The sequence below is a fragment of the Falco rusticolus genome, chromosome 5 (genome assembly GCF_015220075.1).
Source record: "Falco rusticolus isolate bFalRus1 chromosome 5, bFalRus1.pri, whole genome shotgun sequence".
Lineage (NCBI taxonomy): Eukaryota > Metazoa > Chordata > Aves > Falconiformes > Falconidae > Falco > Falco rusticolus.
In genome coordinates this window covers 53,150,339-53,169,543 of record NC_051191.1, presented here as the reverse complement: position 1 = coordinate 53,169,543, position 19,205 = coordinate 53,150,339, and the positions used below count along the sequence as shown (strand labels likewise).

The following is a 19,205-nucleotide window of genomic DNA, read 5'->3' as shown; positions in this document are numbered from 1 at the left end:
GAAAAGGACAGTAACTATATTTTGAGAAATGAACATGACATCTGTTTAAGGACTTTATCTTAGTAAACCAGGAAAACTGAGAAGGCTACTTAAGAACAGTATGCTTATACACCTATTTAATAAGGTAGTTGCTATGTCTTCAACAATCAATTTTTCTCATGTTTTTTGAATCACAATAATTGTATAGCAATTCCGGAGGACTTTTTAGATTTTAAATCCAAACCCTGCAAAATAAAATAGAAGTAAGTTTTTTCAGATGTGTTTTTTGAAGATGCTTCACTAAAGCAGTATTACGATTTGCAAGTGGACAACAGTTCTTTGAAATACAATATGTACAAGACACCCAAGTTGCTCAGAAGTGTTACTGTCTTTTATTGAGGCTGGAAGCAGTGTATTGCTCACTTATGTACAGCTGACATATCTGAAAATTTTAACAAGACTTATTTGAAAAAATGAGCTCTATTTTCTCTTTTCTTTTCTTTTCTTTATTTTTTTGTTTCATTTATTCTGTTTCATTTATTCTGAATAAAACATCGTTCTGGTGCACAGGTATAGCTATGATAGGTTACCCTGACTTCTCATCATTAGATGATCAAACCTTCGGAGTGATTAGGCAGCAAGCTCAGCTGCTGATACTTAGGATGCACAATTGCCTTATCGTACTTGCAGTCCAGTCTCTTTTCTTGTCTTGAAGCACTGTTTATTAGATTAGAAGGCAATACATTGCATTTTATTTTTAACTACTTGTATGGTATGATTCAGGTCTCCTTCTTTACACCACAGTATAATATCTGACAGAACTTAATGTGCATGGCAGTCTGGCATGGATCATCTAACAATGAAGCTGGTGCAGTACCAGCAGGTGCAGTGGAGCTATATAATTACTGCATAAGCACTGGATTTTTTTAAAATGAGTGTCACTTTTTTTAATGAGGAGTGTGGCACAACAAAGGCATGGGTAAGTTTGAGCATAGGCTTATGATCAGATGTATGGCTGGGGCATGAAGGTGAAAGAGCTTTGTGTGTTCAGTAATGAGGGCCTGAGTGCTGTAAACCTCAGTAAACATCTTGGTGACAGTCTTGACGTTTTGTGCCCCAAAGCTAGCTGGTTTTCAGTTTGGCTGTTTTGCAGCTTTATTAACTGGCCCAATAAAATGTATTTATTGTTTTTTTCTAAACTTTACCTTGTATGCTATTAGAGACTATAGAAGAATTTGTAGGAGGAATGTTTACAACAGAGTAAAATTGTTGGACTCACTCTGTTGGGCCTTGCTTTATCTCATTTCTACCTTTTTATGTTGTGTGTTTGTTTTTTTTTTTCCTACAGCTCACTATTGCCAGCATTCCTTCTTCAGCAAACCTTTGAACTTTCTGTTTTCTTCAAACTAGTTATATTCCTATCTAATCTTACTGTGTAGGGCTGCATGAAGAAGTGGGAACTGATATATAAAAGCACTGTTGAAGCAGAGATGCAGGGGAAATACTCTCAGTAGGCAGACAGGTAAAACACTAGAAAACAGCAGGTGAAGCCAGTAATGGAACTTTGCAATCCATGATGCTTCCAAGTAGCAACCCTCACTTGGGAAATACGCCACCTTAGCCAATCTAGTATTGGTTATTTCAGGCTTCTTTACTGCATTCAAAGCACTTGATAAGCAGAGGTGGCACCAATTACAAATGACTGTAAACCTGCTGTTGACAACAGCCTTTCATCTTAACAATTGAATAGAACTGTGTTAATATCTTACATTAATTACAGTCTAATTTCAGGGTAGCCTCCAGATTAATTTTCAGTTTAACTGCATTGTATTGTATCATCTTTTATTAAAATCAGTGCATCCCAAAAGAGAAAGATGACAAATGCTGAAATTTTAAAGCTCATCTGAAATCTTTATTTTGAATACACACTAATTAGCAAACTTCCCTGAATGACACATTTGGACAGGAAATGTTTTATTATTGCACAAGAAAACAATTTAATCTGTGCTTTCTGTGCTGAGTTTAATGCAGCCTAAACTGTGTCATTGCGGTTTGTGCCTAGTTAATGAGATTTATGCTAATGCATACAATTAGTAAACTAGCTTGATCAAACTGAGGAGCATAATATAAATATACTTCTAAAACTCCAAAAGCAAGGAGATTGAAGACTCAGTCTTCTCCAATTAAAATGTGTTCTAACACATAGTTTATTTCGTGCTGCATTTTATTTCCTGAAATACAAGAAATAAAAATACTGTATCTTGGGATCTAAGTCAAAATAGTTTTGTCCTGGTTTCAGCTGGGATAGAGTTAATTTTCTTCTTAGTAGCTGGTGTCCAGCTGTGTTTGGGATTTGGTGTGACAGCAATGTTGATGGCACAGGGATGGTTTCACTTGCTGCTGGGTGATGTTTATACTGAGTCAAGGACTTTTCAGTTTCTTGAGCCCTGCCGGCAAGAGGGCTGGAGGGGCACAGGGAAACTGGGAGGGGGCACAGCCAGGGCAGATGGCCCGAACTAGCCAAAGGGATATTCCATACCATATGACATCATGCTGAGTATATAAGCTGGGGGAAGAAGAAGGAAGGAGGGGACATATGGCATTATGGCATTTGTCTTCCTGGGTAACTGTTACGGGTGATGGAGCCCGGCCGTCCTGGAGGTGGCTGAACTGAACACCTGCCTGCCCATGGAAAATAGTGAATGAATTCCTTGTTTTGCTTTGTTTGCATGCACGGCTTTTGCTTTACTTATTAAATTGTTCTTATCTCAACCCTTGAGTTTTACATTCCTTTCTGATTCTCCTCCCCATCCCTCTGGGTGAGGGGGGAATGAGCAAGCGGCTGTGTGGTGCTTGGTTGCTGGCCAGGGTTAAACCACGACAAGCTTGTATGCAGATTTCTTGACTTAAGAAATCTTATGTAAGAGCTGAGGTTAATTTAATGACAAATATGCTAAATCCACATTTGGAAATAGAAGTTATCCTAAAAAACCCTAGAACTATGGAAATCTGATTTTTAGTGGTTTTGCATCCTGAGTCCTGCAACCATCGCTTGAAAGATTCTAGCTTTACTTCCCTCATGTGCCTTATGACTTCAGCTTTTTCTCTTCCTGTATTTCTAGTTTTCTGTCATCTCTTGGTTGCCTTCTTTTTCCTCTTGCTCCTGTTTTCCCTCCAGTGCTGTTTAATTGCAGGCTGAAAAAGAGCCAGCAAAGTGCTACAGCTAGTTCTGAAATACACCATTGAGTGCAGGCAGATAATTAGAAAGCAGGCCAAACGGGGCAGATGATTGTTGACATCCCTGTACCACTTTTCCTTAATGGAGAGGCTAAAATGGAGATGGGTTTTTCTCTCTGTTCATTAATTTTTGTGCAGCTTGCAAGAACTTAATACTGTTAATTTATTACTCAAATTTGGTTGAAAATAGTGAAGTGTCAGAAGTTATTGATACGCTCCTGAACAAAAAACCAGATGCAAGATCACACAGGTTTGATTTCCTTACAAAACTGTTTGAAACCCTCTGTTTCTGATTATGTAAAAAAAGATCTTATATGCAGAGCATCATTAATCAAAGGACTTAATGGAAAACATATTATTAGCTTACCTATATAAAATACATTTCAAATGTGTATATTAACAATCTAACTTCTTTATTTTAGCCCAAACTTATTGTAACAGCAAGTTTTGGAGTAGAACCAAAAAGGAAAGTGGAATACATATCCCTTCTAGAAGGAGCACTGGCAAGGGTACAGAGCAAACCTGACAAAGTTCTCATTTACAAGCGACCTAATTTGGTGGGTGTACAGTTGTTGTGCCTTTGTTATATTTCAGATGTGTATGTATCGCATGTGCCTTTTCTCTTTTACAAGTAAAATTTTTAGTGTATCTGTTGTAGTTTTTTTTTTAATTTTATGAGAGAACTTTTTATTCATAAAATTTAAATAGTAAATATAACTAATTCAGCAGAGAGATTACTGTACAAAAAATTGCATAGGACACGTTTTTTGACCCAATTCCATTTATTCCATCTGTTTTTCTTTCAAAAATTTTCTGTTTTTCAATGGGCAGGGCCATGTTCCTCTTGCCCCAGGTCGTGATCTTGACTGGGAAGAAGAGCTTGCAAAAGCACAGTGTTGTAAATGTGTCTCCGTTCCCTCAGACCATCCACTTTATATTCTGTATACATCTGGAACAACAGGCTTGCCCAAGGTAAAGGATTATCTGTAGTCTGTCTGTGTCCAACCTATTTGCAGTTCCACTTGAGAAAACATTTAATTAAAAAGGTTGAAAATGCTTGCCAGAGCTCACTGCTATAAATGATAAACATTGCTAGAAATAGTTTAATCTAATTTATTCACATTTCACTGCTTTAAAATCATAGGAATAAATCATGCTTGTTTATTTAAATAGAGTAATATAAACTGCATTTACATCAAAATGTTTGTGCAGTATAAACTTTTGAGGACAGCAGAATGTTTTTTATCCATTAGTATCTTCTGTGTTTTAACAGTTTCAGAGAAGCCTAATATAGTCACTTAACTGCAACATTAGTTAATATTATCAGTTGTGTGATGGCATTTATTGCTGAATAGTCTTTGCTTATTCCTTATTTACATATTAGCTAATCTTCCCATCGATAAGATGCAGTCAGTGACATTTCAGATTAAATGGAATGAAGCATGTATTGAAGGTTTGCGTTACTGAATAGTTCTGAGAACATAATTCCCATGAAAATGAAAGTTCAGATTGAGTAATAACATAGGGCATCCATTGAAAATGTTTGCTTTCAAATGTCATTCAGTCTTAATGATCAATTTTAAAAGCAAACTCTTGAGTGTTTGCTTGGTACTTAACAATTCTCTTTTGAAGTGTAGAAGACAAGTTCAATATAATTTTCTAGCGGTGGTCTTAGCAGTACAAATTCAGAGACAGTATCATGCATCCCTGCGTATGGCAGTGCTTAGACTGCTACTAGAAAATTATTTAATGGTGTTGTCTATAAAGTTCAGAATTTATGGGGAGATAAGGGAAAACAAACATCAGTTTTGCTGATAAAAATGTCTTCTGCTTTTGCCTTGAACGTGGGCACTTCAAAGCAACGTATGTGTCTTGAATTATTTAATTATACTGTCAAAAGGTCCACGGTAACATCCGTTGTTACAACAGGTATTTTCCTTGACTGTTAGTTTCAAGATATAGTATCTCAGAGATAAAAGTTCTCAGAAGTTTACTTCACAGTGTTGGCTCTCTGGAGGAAAACATAGACACCTTGAAAGGGTCACCCTTATACGAGGGAGTTTGTCAACTTGTGCTAAGCTACAGTGAGTAACTTAATGAATAAAATAACTTTTTTGTTCATTTAAGGAGCTTGCTTTTAAATCACCATGTAAGTAAAATCACTCAGTTAACACCTTCAAAAAACTTTTGTTGATCTCAGAGCAGGGACTAAGTTAGAAGCTGAGACTAACAAAGGCAATCTGCTTTCTGAAATTTGTGAAATGTTATTTAACCATTCTCTGCTGTGGCAATATCCATTTTAATGAGTTAATATGTCTCTACAGTCCTTCATTTCTTAGACAAGGCCTGAAAGTGTCTGTTTCATCCTATTAACTATATGAAGAGAATGTACTGTGCCTAGCACGGACGGCTGCATTGTAATGTCTGTACTGTAGACATTTGTTTGGTCCGATTAATCTCATCTGAATTTTACTTCAGAACATCAGGATATAGTTTACTTAATTATTTCTTCCAGAAACACTATACTAGAAGATGATGAAATGTGTATTAGACATGTAATATTACAAAATATTTCAATTTTTTTCCTATTAACAGTGTTCCGGAGCCTGTTTTTGGCTTACCAAGGTGCATGATGCTATTTGATACTCTCTCATTCTAATTTTCAAATCCTTCTTCTAGACTAAGACTGGGATGTTCTTTGTTTTGCATTCGTATGTATAATTCAGGCTAGATATTAGATGTTTCAAGAACAGACATCTTGTTTAAGCCAATTTTCTGACATCTTTAAAATTAGTCAGTGCAGAAAGAGTGGTACATTTCAGGGAGTAATTTTCCCCAGTTATTTTTGGGGTGAGCAATACCACAGGTGCTCCTCTTTTCTGGTGATGATACAGAGAGTGTAGGCAATGAAGTTAAAACATGCCTAGCATTTAGATGGCCATAGTTTCAGTGAAATAAATAGTCTCTTATTTTTTGTCAGCATAGGTTGAAGAAATGTTTGTATGTTTTAATGACAGAATTCTAATTTTGTTCGTTATCTTCTGAAAATTATTGTCATCTAGGCCTTGGGCTGGGATTTTGTTTGTTTTATTGTGTATTTTGCTTGTTTTCCAAAGTTACTTCTTCAGTGGGAATGCTAGCACACGTGTGTACTTGTTGGAATGGGTCCTTTTCTTAAGTGAGGTGTTGGAATTAGACTTTAAGTCTATTGCTGCTAAAACCCCAACATTTCATTGAAGACAGGAATATCATTGCATCCTGCAAATGATCTTAAATATTCACATTTTCTCATTTAGGGTGTTGTCAGACCAACAGGTGGCTATGCAGTTATGCTGAACTGGACAATGTCAGCTGTATATGGACTCAAACCTGGTGAGGTAATTCTGTTTAAATGTCATGTAAATGTTTTTGAACTCCTCTTAAAAACTCCTCACTGTAGTTATGGTTTCTTTTCATTTTAGGTGTGGTGGGCAGCTTCTGATTTAGGCTGGGTTGTTGGTCATTCCTACATTTGCTATGGGCCTCTCCTTCATGGGAATACTACAGTTTTGTATGAGGTATGATCCATTCTAAAAAGCCAGCCTTTGAAAAGGCAGCATCTCCTCCAGTTGGTGGTCCTGTTTATGCCTGTCTATTCTTCATGCCACATATGTTTAAATTGTGTGTATATCTTCAATGTTTATACTCTCCCATCTGCTACAGTAATTCTGAAGGAAGACTTCACTATTCTTCAAACTTGTCTATTTAATCTGTGTGACTGGTGATGTTCAGTGGGGCAAGGAACTCCAAAACAACAAACCTAGAAATGGCGGGTGGTGGAGAGTACCTGTGTTGCTGAGGCTTCAGCCACAGGCCATTAGGCTATCTTTATTATGGATCTATGAGAGGATGTTGTGTTTTGCATGTCTGGAGGTGACAGATTCTTGCTGGATCTGGGTTGGAGCAAGAACTTGTGAAGAGACTTACCTCTTCTTTCCTGCCTCTATCACTCAAAGCATCTGAAGCCAAGACTCAGATGACATTCAGGGCTTGGTCCTTCTCCTTGGGGGATGAAACGCAGTGAGGTGGAGAGGAGACTAGTCCAGTTAGAGTGGCCTGCTGCATCCTAACTTTGATGCTCAAAAAAGCAATCATGCTGCCTTACATTGTTATTTTTTTGAGAAGTTATTGTTGATTGTCTAATCACCAGGCAAGAAGATACAGTGTTGCTTGAACCTTACTCTTTATTGTTCAGGGAGTGAATCCAGTATCCACCAATGATAGTGAAAGACTTTCTATGTAAAAGCACCAATGTTGTTAGCTCTTCAGCATGCCGAGGCTTGGTTGTCTACATTCACCTGACATTAGGAATTCTGGGTATATCTAGACTTCTCCAATGCTGTGCAGCATGACAGCCACCTTGTAATTGTTCTGTCTTTTCCGACTGTCCTGGAGGCAGAAGTTGTTTTTGCTCTGCCGTCGTGACATGTTAATCACCTCTGTTGATTTGTGGTGGTAATGAGAAACATGTGAACCATTAAGGGAAATCCAATGGTAACTCAGAGCATCCAAGAACTGCAAAAGTATAGTGAATGTACTGGACACTGAGGACATGAAAAAGCAGATGAAACAAGCTTTGATGATATTGTGAATATAGCAACTGTTAGAGAACCATCTGTACCTGGTGCTTCTGGAGCAGGGGAGTCAGCATGGCATCGTGGAAACATACTGTTTTACAGACCTCCATAGGTGCAGAAGTTCTGCATGAGGAAGTGGGTATTATGATTAAACTTTCTCCATTTTCCTGCTATTACATCATACAACTGAAGATGACCATACTAGAACAGAAATGGGTTGTTACTGTTTTCAGGAACAAGCATTATCAAAACAACCCTTTGGTGTTTGCACAACCAGTTAAGTTGGTATTGCTTGAAATGTGTTTCACTGTTACGAACTTACACGCTGCTGTTGGTGGATAGCTGGTGCTGGAATTGTGCCTGAATTTTGAGTAAGTATGTTTCTGAATCCTGGGGATACTGAGGAAGCATGGGCAGTTGCAGTTAGGTGAGGTTGTGTCCAAAACTGTTTGGGTAGTACTGCATCAGGCACTACAGAATGGACTGTGGCTTGCTGCATCCTGTTTTGGAGGACAGAAGTATACTTGACTGCTGGAAGTTCACTCTATAAACTTAGAAGAGAAATTCTCACAAGCAGAAGACACCTTTTGAAGCAGGTCAAGAATCCTAAAGTCCAGAAAAGCAACGATCATTAGGGGGGTGTCTACATGATGCTTGAAATCACAGAAGTAGTGCAGTTCTGAAGTAAGTCCTGTGATTGTCCATGCTTATTGATTTAGTTCACAGAGGGGTTTTAGACATATGAATGACTCTTTACAGAGAAAGCTGAGAGAAGTTTTGCCACTTGTGATAAAAGGGAAGGATCCAATGAGTGGGACTGCACTGCTGTGAAGATTTCTAGAACAAATGAAAAGTACATATCCCAACAGAAAGCTTTAAAACTGTCAAGAGCTCTCACCTTATTCTGAAGTGCTTCTTGTGCTATGCAAAAGGGCCAAATGGTATGTGTGACTTCATATTTGCTAATGACTGCCAGATGTCTGCTTGTTCTGACTTTCAGCTGCTCCCAAGCTTTTGCTTCTGTCATCTTCGCCCATCCTATTTCTTTTGCTGTTCCTCCTTTATGAACATCTTTTTTTACCTCCTTTCACACTGCTGCATTTTGCAATAGTGACAACTGTTGCATTGGCCTCCCAGAATGCTGAGCAGGGGCAACCCAAGGCTTGACAGGTTGTGGTTTGAAAGGCCCAAAGGTTTTTCCAGAAACCACCCTGTTGCCAATGTCAAGCCTGCTGCAGAGTGAGAGAGGACTGACAAGCAGTGCTGCATTCATTTCAAGTAGATGAAGACCATGTTCCTGATGAGGTGGGAAGACCATGCTTCAGAGCTGGCATGGTGCATGTGCCTTTACTAGAAAGATCTTGAACAGATCTTTAGGGGAGGGGAGAGCACTCCACCAAACTCAGTGCTCTAGAGAACATCCATGCCCTCAGTCCCAGGACCAATAGTGTGGGAGAAAAGTCCAGGGAAAAATATACCTACAGTGTTTTACATGTCTACATGCCTGCAACTCCCAGAGGACACCCACGAGACAACATGTAGGAGCACCCTCCCTCTGCCAAGGCAGGCCATGGGAACTGCAAAATCAGTGGTCCAGATGCCTGCCTGAGTGAGTGTGCGTGCTCCTTTCCTGTACACGTACTGAGTGTGGGACTGTGCTTAGGAGGTTTCAGGTGAAGTTAGGGCACTGGTCCAGAGCTGTGGAAAGGCGACATGAGTGTGTGCTTTGACTGCGAGAGCTGCTGTGCCTCGAGAGATGATTCCTCAGGGGCTGTGAGCTGTGAGGGAAGTTCTGTGGAGCAACAAGCTCCATCAGAGACCACCTGCGCCATCCCAGCTCTGCCGGTGTGCCAGGCATAGTCCTGGCAACTGCAGAAGTCATGTACATGGTGTGCCTCGATAACACAGCCCTCCTAGGCTTCTGCACAAAACCCCAGCCACACTGTCTGTCTCTCCTCAAACGCAGTGTATAAAGGACCTACCTTGTGGTGGTAGTGGTGCTGGTACTTCTGGTGTGTCAGATCCTGTCCCTGCCCTGCAGTTATCTGCTTGCACAACAAATATCATTCAGAATGATACTATTTCTTTGAAATGCAGTGGTTAAGATAGTGGTTGTTGGCAATATAATTATCTCTTCCTGTGCTTCAAGTCACACTCTGGAAAGGCTATAAAGGGAAGGGCACTGCAGGCTGTGGTAAGGCATAGTTGAATTAACAAGGTTTACCCCCAAAAAATCAATTGAATGCATCAAAGGAATGTGTGAAGCACACAGTTGTGGAGAAGCGGAAAACTAAGGACAGAGAGAAGTATTGGGAATCAGTTCCTTTTTAATCGTTGCATAACATTTGCTGAATTGAGAGACATTCATGTCCAGTGGTATTCCTCCCGTTCCACTCCATGCACTTGTGAATGCTGAGTGGCTTGATGACTGTTTGCAGTGAAGGAGCAAAGTCCTGATACAAATGGATTTCTGGATGACCCACCTATGACAAAGAGAGCAGAGAACTGTGCATACAGGTACTGCAGAAACTGTGCTGAGTGTTTCAGTCTGAAGGAAGGTCTCAAAGATGTCCTCTTAGATCATTCAGACTAAAAGCGATACCCTGAATCTGGAGGGCATTGGAAACGTTTTCACAGTGTTTGTCCTATGTAGCCCAGTGTCTTTCAGATGACCAAATGTAGATTGCGGTTCCATGATGCATTCAGTAATAGCACAGTTAAGTTAGGCCTGTGCTGCACCATTGGCAGAGGGCCGCAAGGGTATGTAGTATCACTCATGATGCTCATTGGCACTGGGGACATCATGAATGATCCTGTCTGTTGTTGGCAAGAAGGCACTGGCATATGTTTTGGTTCTGTGACCAGAGATATGGAACATAGGGGATATAGAAACTTTATGGTGGAGTCTACTGGCAGTGCGTGAACTGACATGCTACTGTCATCTGCAGGAAACATGAAAGGGGCAGTGTGACACTTCCTAGAAGAGGAGTCCCTTCAGTCGAGGAACAAAGATCTGTAGGATAGCTTTTCATCATAAAACTTTGAGCTGCATTTTTGGTCCAATGAACAAGTCTAAGTCTAGTCTAAAATAAACCTCAAAGAGCATCTAATGGAAGAAGTAAAGAGCATTGGCATTAAATGTTTTGATCTGCTAATCTGCTCTAATTCACCTCACTACTTGCTATGTAAACAAAGTCTGTGACACCATATGTGCTCATATTTGTGTTTCATGGTCTTTTTTCACATGGTACTGAGTTTATTTTTACCAGTGCATGTAGTAGGAAGAAGACTGATAATCTCTCATAGGATGGCAGATTGTGACTAGGTGACACCTGTGTATGTTTCTTTGTAAAAAACCCTGTTGTTTATTGGTTTTGTAACAAAAATGTAAAATAAGAAACAAAATGCAGTGTTTAAAAGCAAAACAAATCTTGAGGTCTTAAAATATGATTTGGAATATGTTAACTTTTTCTTCTCTTAATGGAAGGACTGTGGGTAGTGTTAATTTTTTCTATGCGATAGGAAAATCTGTTATGACTTGTAGGATCTGAGGCAAATAACTTTTTTTAGCTTCTAGTCATTGGACTGATTTTTCAATAATCTTTCAGAAAAGCAGGTTTGCAAAACAAGTATTTTTAATTAAATATTTAAGTACACAAAGTGATAACAAGTACAAGGGTTTTTTTCCCTAAATGGCTAAGACAGAGAAGCTCACATGCCTTAAAACTCCCAGACAATGATTGCAGCAGCCAGAGAAAACTTAAACAAATGGTTATTCTTAATTTGAATCTCAATGTACGCTGTCCAGGTAAAGTTTACTGACTTGCTTAGTTTCGGTGTTCAGCATGAAGGCTTGCAATGAATGCATTATGGAAATACATGATGCAGAGAATATCTACAGTGCAACTATGGCAATAAAAATCAGCCATTCGTTTGAGTATTGCTTATGCCTAGCTCTTTTTTAAAAGAGTCTCTGATCTGGTGGAATCCACTTGCTTCTGTGAATTTTCAAACCAGCTCACTGTGGAACTTCTGAAAGCTTTTGAGTCAATGAGAAGTTCCAGCTTGCTGATTACAGGAGTAACACTTGGTTCGTAGTACACATACAAGTTCTGAAGGACATGAGGAAACCAGGTTATTTCTAGGATGCTGCAAACTAAAACTAATCAAGTAGTTTTTTTTAAAAAAGGAGGAAGGTCTTTGTTTAAAAGCAGTAGTGCAAAATCCTGGGAAAAGAAAAAAAGGCAGAATTCAACAGGAACAGCTAAGTGAGAGAGTACGTTGAACTCATGAGGTAGACTTCTTTGCAGAAGGGTTTCCTCAGTAACTAAATATTTCTTTCTATGGAAAACTGAGTATGGTAAATTTACTGCAGTTTGTATGTTAAAATACATACATTTGTGTAGATGGATAAAAATGTCCAGAAGAATTAACACTAGATACTTGTGTAGTTGAACTTGCAAATAACTCCAGATGCAGAGGTGGATTTGTGATACTTTGTAGCACATGTGTACATACTGTACAGCTGTCCTACATCTTTTACTCATTCCAGAGGTCATGCTTGTCAGATTCTTCCTGTGTGGTATTAATTTATGTAGGACAAGTATGGATACATCTGTGAGAACTGCTAAAAGTTCACTTAAATAATTGGGGGATTGATTTTAATATCCTGAGTTAAGTCATGTAGGCTCTCAATTAACTATTAAAGAGCAATCACTACTATGCTCTTTGTGTTGTGTATAAAATGATCATTTTTCCTGTAAAGAAGAGAAACAGTCTGGACAATTTTATGCATTATTGTGGTGGCAGAAGAGACCACTGTGAACAAGAGAAGCAAACTTTGGCTCCAAAAAATTAATTGAAGTATGCATGGCTTTACATACTGAGGTATTCAGTGTGGATTTTTCACCTGCCTTTTCCTGAGGTGAAAGGGTGAGGGATAACAGTCTGTGTGCTGTATTTAAATCCCACAAGACTCCATTTGTCTCTTTCTCTTTGCTGTTACATCTTTACAGTATGTAAAGACCCTGTGAAATCTTTGGAAATTCAGTATCCTTAAACAAGAAAGCCCTGTTACTTACTTTGACCTTGTTCTGTTGTCTGGAAATGAAGGCTTAAAAGGATGTTGGACATCACTGTAAGCTATACTTAATTAAGTACTAACATGCCATCCTTCAATCTTGATTCTACTTTCCCAGGAACTTAAATTATTTATGTAGATAATCAGAGTTAATAAGTATATTCAGGATTTATGAAGCAGAAGTATACTTTAGGAAAATGATATCTATTCTTTGCTGATCTTACAGTTGATGGCATTTTTTGTGTTTGATGGGATGGACCAATACGTAAGGTTAATTTTCTTGTATATGGTCTACACATATGCTGGAAATCTTTGCTTTCTTCGCTTGGGTAGACTCCCACAGAGTAGATGATCTGGGCAAAGTTAAGAGAGAGACAAGCACAGCGCAGGGCTGCACCTTCTCAAGTCAGCTGTTACGTGGATCGCTAACTGTGCAGTATATAATAGTCCGCTAGTTAGGATTGCTGCTGGTTTTGCAGTACACGAAATAGTACACTATTAACTGTTTTGACTAAAGGGTTTGTAGACTGCATTCTTATTTGTATGTGTAGGAGTGTGAGAAATTCAGCATATGCTGCTAAGAGCTCGTCCTTGCAGTGTCAGTGTGTGTCATAGATGTGCGTTCCCATATGCGGATGGGTGTTCATAAAGGTAAGCCTATATACTATGTAAGTATACCTGTATAGATAGTAATCTCTTTTCCCCCTCATGTGCATGATTGTTCCTTTTATTTCTAAGTGTATTTAATTATCCACAGTTTTCAGTTGATTTATTCAAGCGTTCTATCCACTAGTCAAAAAGTATTGCTTTAATTTTTAATTTTTTTTTTTTATTTTAGAATCCTACTTTATGAGCAATAAAATCTCCTTTTAACTTCCTTTGCATTTTAATCAAGAACTTTTGGAGGCAGTGGACACATAACATACCTATTTGGAGTGCATTGACACTAAATGTGTGAGTTCAGCTGAAATTTGGAGAAGAAAAAAATTGAGCTCCTTTCTAGGCTGATTTTATAACTTGCACTATTTACCTAATAGTGGATACTTTTCAAACCCCATCTCCATCTTTATTTCATCTCCATATGCTCAATATAGTATAGTTCCGGTATGCAGTTTTGGGGGGCTTCAGAATCTCCACAAATAATTAAACAGAGAACTGCAGTTAAACGACTTTCACTAGAAAATAGAAATTAAATAGTAAAAAAAAAAAGAAATAGTTTTTATTCCTTTTCAAGTTTAATTCTATTACAAAAAGAGTTCCGTTTTCTAGTTTGTCTGGGAAAACCCCAGTGATTTCCAAATAAATTAGGAGGAGCATGGCCAGCACGTTGAGGGAGGTGATCCTTCCCCCCTGCCCTGGTGAGGCCACATCTGGAGGGCTGTGTCCAGTTCTGGGCTCCCCAGTGCAAGAGAGACAGGGAACTACTGCAGAGGGGCCAGCGGAGGGCTACGGAGGTGATGAGGGGACTGGGGCATCTCCTTGATGAGGAAAGGCCCAGAGAGCTGGGGCTGTTTAGCCTGGAGAAGAGAAGACAGAGGGGACCTTGCCAATGCCTGCAGGTATCTTAAGGGCGAGTGTCAGGAGGATGGGGCCAGGCTCCGTTCAGCGGTGCCCAGCAACAGGACAAGGGGCAACGGGCACAAACCGCAACACAGGCAGTTCCACCTGAATACGAGGAAAAGTATTTTTACCTTGAGGGTGACATAGGACTGGAACAGGCTGCCCAGAGAGGCTGTGGAGTCTCCTTTGGAGACATTCAAAACCCTCCTGGATGTGACTGTGCAGTCTCTTCTGGGTGAACTTGCTTTAGAAGGGGGCTGGACTAGATATCTCCAGAGGTCCCTTCAAACTCTGAACCCTTCTGTGATTCTGTGTAAATTCATAGAATTGTAAGGCTGGGGACCACTCTGATTGACTTCTCTGAGACTCTGAATAACAAAGAGCAAAAACTTCACCCAACAGCAGAAACGCACATTTATAGAATGAAATATCATATTAGCTTGAATATTAAATTACTATAGTCTATTTAATGTTTAAACACCTAATAGATGTTAATTAGATTCTTCATTCCAAAGGGACTAACTTATCACCACCCCATTAGTTAAGCAGGAGAGGAAAGCAGTGTGAGAAAAACTGCAATTTCTTGGAGATAAAAGACTTTGATAGTTTTATAGTCACTATTTTTGACCACTGATAGTGGGCCACAATAAAATTGTTGCATGAATTAGCAGAAGAGAACCACTGCAGTGAAGAGGTTTTCATTCTAGCAGGTGCAGAGTAAGACAAGAAGGAACAGGGAGGAAAGCAATGAGTTCCTTCAGCATTCTCTCACACAGTCTTACATTGAAGTTTTATCTCTGTGTAAATGTGTGGGGGTCGAGATGGTTATTGTGATTATAAAGGCACCTCAGTTTAAAATGTGTTGGTTTTGGAAAGTAAAAGGAGTAAAGATCCTTCTTTCTTTAAAGTGAATATTAAAGAGAAATCAGAGTTTATATCTGGTTGACCTACATGTCTACATTTTTGCTCTTGGTGAGAAAATTATTAAACAATAATAGTACATTTCTCATTTTTCTTTCTCTGAGATGCCACCAGTCAAGTCTTCAGACAGTGTTCATGACAACAGTGTTGTCTTTTTGAGGCTTAAAAATGGGAAGAAAGGCTTCTGTACACACAGGGAGAAAAATAATATTTACAAAGAGAAATAGTGTATCATTTTTCCTCTGTTCAGAATACTGTCTTAACAATGGATATTAATAAATCTGTAGCCAAAGTTTCCTAAATGATTGCGGCATGATGGCTGTTGGGTTAGGGAGTGTCAATATGCTGTTTAGATGTGGGGAAAGAACACCTCATCCCCTTTGCCTAAGGACAACCGATATTGAATATAAACTGTGCTAACTTCATACCCTCAATTCTTAAAGTGATTTGTTTATTTTTAAATTACTTAGTAGGTGCAACTTGTCATTTTAACAATTGCTATGGAAACCTCATGCTTTCAATTTTTACTTGCTGTAACACCATTGTCAGGAATGTGAAAACAGTAACGAATTCCTTTGAATACAGCAAGACTGGGTGTTTTTTGGGTTTTGTTTTTTTTTTTTTTTTTCCTTTTAATAATCTGTCCTGGATTGTTTTTTCCAAGGCATGATAAACTTCGGCTATAAATAAGCTACTTGAAGTCTCAGAGCTCACTCTGGGTTACTCTTGGTGATGGGATCGCAAGCTTAAGCAACAGGGCAGTGTGAAGAGAAAGTCTAGCTACTGCCTGTGGCATCAGGAAGAAGGCAGTGCTGTAGTTTCAGTGCTTGGGACTTTGAATTGGAGCTAAGGTAAGGAAGAGGATGCCCACACTTGCCAAGTAGCCATCATTAAGGACTAGTAGACTAGGACAGAGAAGGAGCTGTTGTCCCATGTGCACATGGAGCGTTGCTTACAATGCTCGCTGGGGTCTTTCCAGTCCCTGCTGTTGCAACAAATCTGCACGGTAAATAACAACAGCAACAGGTTTAAAATTACTCTCATTTCGCACAGTTCTTGGAGGCATCCAGCCTTTTTGCCGTTCTTGTAAGCCATTATCATCAGCTTAGAAAGCAAGCACTGTCTCTGAAGTTTGCCGGTTTTGTGATGTTTCTGCCATGACCCATAGTGATTGTATTTGTGGAGTGAATTCAGTAGGATGGATCATCTCGAGTCCTTAATGGAGGTCTGGCAGCAGGGTCAGCAGCAGAAGGGTGAATGCCTCTATGAACATATTCTTTTGAGTCCTGGTATGTCAGGACTTTGTATGTGCTTTGTTGTCGGCAGGTTTTAGAGGCAACGAATTCCATGTATAATATGTGCTATGCAGAGAGAATTTCCTCTTATGATTTCGAGTTTATCTTTAATTGAAGAGCCCCTTGTTGTTCGAGGTCAGACAGAAAGGGAATTGCTGTGCTGTCACTGATGCATTGTTTGTTATTTTATTATAGCTCCTCTCATGTCTTTTTCTCTCAAGTAACCCATCCTGGTGGCCTCTGACTTTCCATAGGAGAACCTCTCTATCCCCTTGATAGTTCTTGCTGCCTGACTATGAATCTTCTTTCATAATCATGTGTTATCCATCAGGACATTCTGCCTCAGGATGTCTGCTCAGCTGGTAGACATCTGATAAATTACAGGCTAAATCTGGGTACTTCTAGAAGGATGTTCCTGTCTGTCTGTCTGTCTGTCTGTCTCAGAGTGTCTTGGTAGGTTATTAAAAGAAAATCTTTTCTACTTGAATCATCCTAGCTGATGCAAGAAGTGTCTGCTTCTACTTTTCTTTTTTAAATTCGATGAGGCAGATCACTCTCTGCCTGCCTGGTTGTTTACCATGCTCTTAGTTTCTGCCAACCACAGATATTATTGCCAGTAACTTTAAAAATAAATTTTGATCTCCAGTATTGATGCAAATACTGAATAGCAACAGGTCTTGAACTGATCCCTGCAGAAATCCAGTGGAAGCATCTCATTTGCTCATAGTCCCCAAGTGACTCAGCAATCTGTCAGCCTATTATGAATTCAATTACCCTCTGCTTTATGGTTTATATTGCGAACTTGTATAAATCAAAATGGCATGTGTTGATAAGCCTCTCATGGCATCTTGCAGTACTTCTTAAAATTTTTGTATGATAAATAAGAACTCTCTTTGGCAATTCTATTTGTAGGTTTTTGGGCTCTGAAATTAATTTGCAGTGTCTCAGATTTGTTTTGCTTATGTCTGTTCAGTTTAGCAAATGCATAAAACTGCTGCCAAGGCGCTGGGGAAGGTTTTCTGCAGAATCAGTAAGAATATTTTACAGCTGGGCCAGACTTTTTTTTCCCCTAAATGAGTATTTTAAGTGTTGCCTTATTCTGAGTATTGTTTCTTATCAGCTGTCAGGTGAATTTTTTATCTCTTCCACTCTTTGTGTTTTGTTTTTCTCGTAGATCTGAGAATTGTACTTCCCCAAACCAAAGCTGCTGTAGCTTAGCTGTGACAGTACCAGCCTGTCAGAGCCCTGCATGCCTATCCATGCACGCCTAAAGGTTTAGCTGCTTGTGTTGAAGATGCGCTCGGGCTGAGGCTCAGGCTGGAGCTTGCTGCAAGTGTGAGGCACAGGCACAGCTGCGATGTAGCTCGAGCTGGGGTCAAGGGTGAGGGCCTGAGCATAAATTACCTCCCAAGGAAGAAGGGTAGGCTCCTTTCAGCTCTTATCATAATTCGGCTGTTTTCCTAGTGGTCTGATCCAAGGCTACGCAGATGTACCACGGCAAACCTGGCCTTGAGCACTGGCAGCCAAGCCCCTGGGAAGGAGTGGGTGTGCTCAGCGTCAGACAGCCCTTTTATGGGCTCTGGGCATTTCCATTTGGTTAAAAATAACAACCTACTTCATTAGTGTCAGACTAATGAATTTCAGATTGCTCCACAGCTAGGTTTTTTACTGTCCAAGATGATTGATACTAGTTCAATTACATAATTAGTTAATGAGAAGTTTATAGAAATTTGGAAATTTTCAATCTGAGACCATTTGTTTTAGCATTAGTTACTGATGTGGTCTTGAACTCCTAACGGGGTGGTTACAGACCTGCAGGTATAGTGAACGTTATAGAGAGAAAACATCAACTTGAATAATTGTTCATGAACAAATGCTGATGAACACATGAAAGTTGTGATGAAGATTGCAAGGATGATACTTGAAGACAGTCTGGTGGAAGATTTTTCTTTGGGAACTGTGCTTATTTGACAGAAAGAAAGGACATAACTCACTTTTTCAGCAACCAGATCGCATTCTTTTGCATTTCTTTTTGGTAGTGTAGGATAGGCTATTAGCCAAAAGGGGGGTGGTGGTGTTGATGGTACTTTTTCCTGCTGCTTCGGCTGGGAACCATTTCTTTTATTTGTTTTCTCTCCATTTGCTTCTCACCGCCTGCTCCATCCTTTAAAAAGGTTTTTCAATTGTACGTTCTGTTTTGTCGTTTTGTTTTTTTTTTTTCTTTTTACGGTGATCCTCTGCTCCAGCACTCATCTCACCAGCAGTATCTCGCCATAGGGCTGTAAAGCCAATGGTATGTATCCAACCTCAGGCATCCTGTGTTCTTTAAATCTACCAAATGGTTCATCGGTGCTCTTGCCCATGTTCAGGCACAGCTGGATGCAGAGCAAGTGGGGAAGGCTGCAGTGGGGAAGGCAGATGGGAGGGAGGGCAAGGGATGAATTATGTGAGCCTGCATCACAGCCAGTGTGCTGCTTTTTATGTTGGGATGGGGCAACTAACTTGATTAGTGTGTGT

General features: G+C 39.5%; 1 protein-coding gene across 5 annotated transcripts in view; it reads left to right on the top strand.

The window, feature by feature from the left end:
- Window positions 1-19,205, top strand: part of ACSS3 (acyl-CoA synthetase short chain family member 3) — a 99,051-nt gene that overhangs the window by 22,638 nt on the left and 57,208 nt on the right. For 4 of the 5 annotated variants that reach the window (XM_037388686.1, XM_037388688.1, XM_037388689.1 and 1 more), the window contains 4 exons: window positions 3,639-3,773; window positions 4,048-4,188; window positions 6,513-6,593; window positions 6,678-6,773. In XM_037388686.1, coding sequence (XP_037244583.1) covers window positions 3,639-3,773; window positions 4,048-4,188; window positions 6,513-6,593; window positions 6,678-6,773 — 453 coding nt within the window. The remainder of the gene's footprint in view (window positions 1-3,638; window positions 3,774-4,047; window positions 4,189-6,512; window positions 6,594-6,677; window positions 6,774-19,205) is intronic. The other variant, XM_037388687.1, reaches the window with a different exon arrangement.